This window comes from Nicotiana tomentosiformis, chromosome 7 (assembly GCF_000390325.3).
Source record: "Nicotiana tomentosiformis chromosome 7, ASM39032v3, whole genome shotgun sequence".
Taxonomy (NCBI): Eukaryota; Viridiplantae; Streptophyta; class Magnoliopsida; order Solanales; family Solanaceae; genus Nicotiana; species Nicotiana tomentosiformis.
In genome coordinates this window covers 54,632,537-54,638,536 of record NC_090818.1, presented here as the reverse complement: position 1 = coordinate 54,638,536, position 6,000 = coordinate 54,632,537, and the positions used below count along the sequence as shown (strand labels likewise).

The 6,000-nt window shown below is 39.1% G+C and overlaps 1 protein-coding gene across 1 annotated transcript; it reads right to left on the bottom strand.

The window, feature by feature from the left end:
* Positions 1–3,332: 3,332 nt before the first annotated feature.
* On the bottom strand, positions 3,333–3,860 carry LOC138895623 (uncharacterized). The gene has a single exon (XM_070180333.1). It carries the CDS (start codon positions 3,858–3,860, stop codon positions 3,333–3,335), a length of 528 nt encoding a protein of 175 aa, XP_070036434.1.
* Between the last annotated feature and the right edge of the window lie 2,140 nt (positions 3,861–6,000).

Sequence of the window (6,000 nt, the reverse complement as noted above, 5' to 3'; positions counted from 1 at the left end):
TGTTGTGTTGTGTGAGTTGTTATTTTGGGGAGATAAGGGTGGCATTTCACCGTTGATATTATGTGGTTATAAGGGTGGCATTTCACTATTGTGTTTGTTGGAATATTGTCTGGGCGGAGCGATATGGGTGGCTATAGGAGCGATAAGGGTGGCAATAGGAGCGATAATGGTGGATATTGGTATTGTCTGGGCGAAGCGATAATGGTGGCTATATGAGTGATAAGGGTGGCAATAGGAGCAATAAGGGTGGCTATTGTCAGGGACGATATGTGATGATGTGGGGTTGTGGTGTTGATAATTTTCATGTGATGTTGTGATTTTCTTGTGTTTATTTTTATACCTTATGCAATTTGTCTTGTTGTTGGTAAATTGATAACAATCCAATTTATGTTGAAATTGAGAGCCTGTGGCTATAGCGAGGCGGTTTATAAAATAAAATATAGGCACGAGGTGTTGTGATGAAATGATAATGATATTTGGCACGTGAATTGTCCGTGCAGTTGTGATATGAAATGTGGGCACGAGGTGCTGTGATGAAATGATAATGATAATTGGCACGTGAATTGTCCATGCAGTTGTGATATGAAATGAAGGCACGAGGTGCCGGAAAAATATGATGATTTAATTATGGGCACGAGGTGCCGTGAAAATATGAAAAAGGGACGAGACCCGTATTTTTATGATTATGAATGAGGTGTCACATGGTGACTTTTTAATTGAAAGAATTATATTAAAAATATTTATTTTGAAGGATTTTTACTTAGAAAGTATTATATGAAAGAATTGTATTTGAAAGATATTTATTTGAGGAAATTATATTTGAAAAGATTTATTGAAAGAATTATATTTGAAAAATAATTATTTGAGAAAATTATATTTGAAAGAGAGTTATCTGGAAGAATTATATGTGAAAGACATTTATTTGAAGGACTTGATTTAATTGGGTGTAATTGTGTTTATTAATTGTTGAGTGATATTAATGGTATTCTTGTTGTCTGTTATGCATATCACTGGTTGTTTTACCCTGTCCTTATTATTATTTGTTTTCTATTATTTTGTATATTATATTACATAGGTTATTAGACTAGTGAGTGTCTTTACTGTACCTCGTCTCTAATCCATGGAGGTTAGTCTTGATACTTACTGGGTACCGATCGTGGTGTACTCATACTACACTTCTGCATATTTTTTTGCAGAGCCAGGTATTGGAGACATCGGACTTGAGAAGAGTTAAAGCAGGATCGTAAGGATTCAAGGTAGAGCTGCTTGATCGTCGCAGTCCTTTGGAGTCTTTTCATTTCATTGTACTATTAATTTTAATCAAAAGAATTGTATATTCATTCCTCGTGATCATTCCATGTATTCAGTTAGAGTTCGTGACTCAGTACTACTAGTCTTGGGAGGTTGTACATTCATATTTGTTCTGCTGTTTGTTTTGGTTACTTATTTAATTAAAAAACAATAGCTCCAAAAATGTAATTGAAATCGGCTTACCTAGTCTTAGAGACTAGGTACCATCACGACGCCTGTGGTGGGATTTTGGGTCATGACATGTGTAGTTGGTCTAGGTCAACTCTTAACCGCTTAAATCTTTTCAACCTTAATACCTTCACGAGATACCACATGACCCAAGAATTCCACGGATTCAAGCCAAAATTCACACTTAGAGAATTTGGCATATAACTCATTCTCCAGAAGCGTCCGCAACACTATTCTCAAATGATTGGCATGCTCCTCTTGACTTCGCGAATAGACTAATATGTCATCAATAAAAATAATCATGAATTTATCAAGAAATGGTTTGAAAACCCGATTCATCAGATCCATAAAGGCTACGGGTGCATTTGTTAGCCTAAATGACATCACCAAAAATTTATAATGCCCGTATCGGGTCCGAAAATCCATTTTAGGAATATCCTTCTGTCGAATTGTCAACTGATGATACCCCGATCTTAAATCAATCTTCGAGAAGAACTTTGCCCCTTGCAACTGGTTAAACAAGTCATCTATTCGAGGTAATGGATACATATTCTTGATGGTCACTTTATTAAGTTGCCTGTAGTCAATACACATTCTTAAAGAACCATCTTTCTTTTTCACAAATAACACTGGCGCACCCCAAGGTAATACACTAGGTATAATAAACCCTTTATCCAGTAAATCTTTCAATTGCTCCTTCAATTCTCTTAACTCGGCTGGAGCCATTCGGTACGGGGGAATAGATATCGGTTGCGTATCTGGAACCACATCTATCCCAAAGTCGATAACCCGATCTGGTGAAATATTCGGAAGCTCATCAGGAAAAATATCAGGAAACTTGTTAACAATTGGCACAGACTGAATGCTTGTTACCTCCGCAGTTGTGTCAATGACTCTGACTAAATGATAAAGACATCCCTTTGTGGTCATCTTCCTCACCTTAAGGTATGAAATAAATTTACCTCGAGGCTTAGCAATATTGCCTTTCCACTCACGAACTGGCTCATTAGGAAACTCAAACTTGACCACTTTAGCACAACAATCAAGAATGGTGTAACACTTGTATAACCAATCCATCCCCATAATCACATCAAAGTAAACTATTTCTAGCTCAATGAGGTCTACCATAGTCTCTCGATCTTGAATTATAATCACACAACCCCTATAAATGCGGGAGGCAATAACAGAATCTCCCACCGAAGTCGACACAGAAAATGGTTCAAGTAGTTATTCTGGCCCTATCCCAAAATCCAAAGCAAAGTATAGAGTAACATAGGAAAAAGTAGATCCAGAATCCATAAGAGCATAAGCATCTAGAGCACAAACTATAAGTATGCCTGTGATGACAGCACCTAAAGCCTCTGCAGTAGGGCGAGTGGGCATGGCATAGAAACGAGGATGAGTTCCCTGAGAAGTAGCAGCTGTATGTGGCACCTTTCTTGCATTGCGCCTGCTGTGGGCCCCATTACCCTTAGGTGGGGGCGGTGCAGCTGAAGTAGTAGCCATAGAAGGTGTTGGGTGAGCTCTCGAACCCTGTTGCCCATTAGGGAAAATTTTCGGATATGAACCGTCAACCCGCAACCATAGCACGGATCACAGGGTCCCCTAGTAACACTAGGGTGATGCTGATAAGAACCCATACTACTCTGACCCTGCTGTGTATTTGGTGCTCACTCTGAACGGACCTAGACTGGCCTCCTTGTCCGGAACTATATGCCACTGGAGGGCTCCTGAAAGTTGTCTGCATCCTAGACTGCAATGGGCCAGATGATCCTCTGTTGTTCTGCCACTTGCCCGAACTAGGCACTTTACTGAAAGTGCCAAAATTTCGAGCCTTTTTGTTCTGCTCCCTCCTAATGAATCCTCTCGAGATCCATTGCTAGATCTACAAAGTCAGTAAAGGTAGTATTTCTTCTCCCACTAGCCGTATCTTTTCTGATGCCCAAAATCAAGCCATGAGCAAAGCGATCTATCTTCTCATCCTCGGTGGGGATGAGGTGGGGAGCATAATGGGATAACTTTTCGAATTTGATGCTATACTCAAGGACGGCCATGGTATCCTTCTTTAAGGTCTTAAAAAATATCGCAAGGGCGCCTCTCACTCCTGGTGGTAACCACTTCTTAATGAAGATCTTCTTAAATTCTGCCCAAATCATTGGAGGTGCATCCTCTGGTCGACTTTTCTCTACCCCTTTGAACCAGAGGTCAGCAACGTCTTTCAACTGGTAGGTTGCCAATTGAACCACCTGATAGTCTTTAACTCCCAGCAAAGTAGTAGCTTTTTCAAATTCCTCCAAGAAGTCCCAAGGGTCTGCACTAGGATCTATACTAGTAAAAACTGGCGGCTCAAGTCTCACAAACTTCATGGCCAGCTGTGCCATGTCCTCAACCGTCGGTGCTCTCATCCATCCTTGTTGGAGTGCCTGAATACCCACTTGAAGGTTCTATTGGGCCTGCATAGTTATGAGGTCAACAAAAGTATCTATAGCCTTTCTAATATCAGTGAGGGTCTTTTCCAAGTGATTTGGTTCTGGAGTTGGAGCAGGTGCCTCATCAACTTCTTCCTCGAGCTCCTGGACCATCCTTGGAGCCATTGAAACTGGCACAGTCCGTGCTCTTGCAGCCTTTGGAGGTCGGCCCCTAGGTCTAGCGGGTACCCCTCCTGAAGCCGCATCAGGTATAGGAGCAGCTTGCGGATTCATATTACCTCCACACGTCTTCACTATCTTCTGCCAATTGATATAGCGCACAAGTTAGAAAATATTTCTTAGTTCTATTGCACGATTCTAGAATAAGAAGAAAGAGTGAAGTATTCTTATAATGTCCATATAGCCTTCTCGATATAAGTGTAATGCACAACACACCAATAAAGAGAACTCTACCAGACACGATTCCATAGACTCCCTAGGACTCGAATTAGAACCTAGGAGTCTTATACCAAGTTTTTCACGCCCTAAAACTACGTGACCGACACCCGGTACTCTACGAGACCCGAGTGAACCATCCCATAGATTAATACATATCTATATGCCTAATAGGAGGACGCGAAAGCCTATTCAATTACAATCATTATAAGATATACAACAAAACATGAATAATGTCTTTAAGTAAATATTTTTTCTTTGAAGGCAAAGCTTCATAAAGATAAAAGAAAGTTTCATTCATGCACGCCATGTAAGTAACCATAGGATTACAACCCAAAATGAATACTACCATTGTCTATAAAATCTCTATGACACGGAATGGAATAGTCAAGCAAGGCATAGCCTGGTGGCTCAAAAGGATAGTAATATAATAAAGTCCTCCACGAATACTAGCGTGGAGACTCACCAAATAACGTCAACGGAAAATGTAGAGCTGTCCTATCCACGCGGCCCAAGCTGCTCAGGTCGAGTCCCTGAAAATAGAAATGGAAATGTGGCCGAAAGGCCTAAGCTCTACATGCCTAGTACGAATCATGAACCGTTCCCCAAAATACAATATGACAAGATTTAAGAAGATATAAGATATACAATAACAATTGATATCAAGAAAGAAGCCTTCATATCAATTAACAATTTAGAAAGTAAAATAAAATAATATGGTAAAACATATTTCAAAGTCTTCCTTTAGAATTGATCTTTGCAAAATCATGTTAGATTTTTCATTTACCGGGAGCACTATACCATAACCGACACGAAAGAAGGTCAACTAGGTTATGTACCTAGCGGCAAGTATCATATACCCTACTTGCTCAGGTTGTCTCATCATTGTGCCGCACGAATCGACTCAGCTATGCTAATAATATAGCACAATAGTACCCCTAATGGGAAGTACTCTGCCGTAGTTCCCAACCGTAAGGTAGGTTCTACACCTACACCGACACGTGTAGTTTCATGATCTAATGAGGAAAAATATCCAAGGTCAATCTCGATGAATTTAAGTAACTCCCAAAACCTTTACAGTTATCAATAATGTTATTTATAGACAAATCAATTATTTGAGAATAGTTAAATCCAAGATATTTCACAACTCATGTAATTTTATTTCAAAGTGCTATTCCCTATTTATTTAATTTTTAAAAATTAAGATAAAACATTTCAAGAAAATAATATTCATAGACTTAAATCTTTTATGATGCAAGAATGGTACAATTCCAACTCACTCGTCCCCACAAGCTAGGACTCACATTTAGAAACTCAATTTAATCGTATTTTGATATGAGTATGGAGAAAAGTTCTGAGGTAGTAAGTTTCAACGTACCTCAAATTGCTTCCAACCTTACCCCCAAATGATCCAATAATGCCAACGAGTCACAATCTACATATACGAACTCACATAATTTAAGAACGCATCACAACGATACCAACTAAGTGTCTAACACTTAAGTCCAATTTTATAAGTTTAACAAAAATCCTCATTTCATCATTTGAAGGTCAATCCTTGAATTTTAACTCCAACTCATTCATTAAACTTGTTATGAGATCTAGTCATTCCACTAGAAACTCAAAATAACTTCGTTCAAACAAGACCCAACACTAT

What these genes read in the sequence shown, in the direction of transcription:
- LOC138895623 (XM_070180333.1), bottom strand. Translation starts at nt 3,860, where the DNA reads ATGGCACAGCTGGCCATGAAGTTTGTGAGACTTGAGCCGCCAGTTTTT.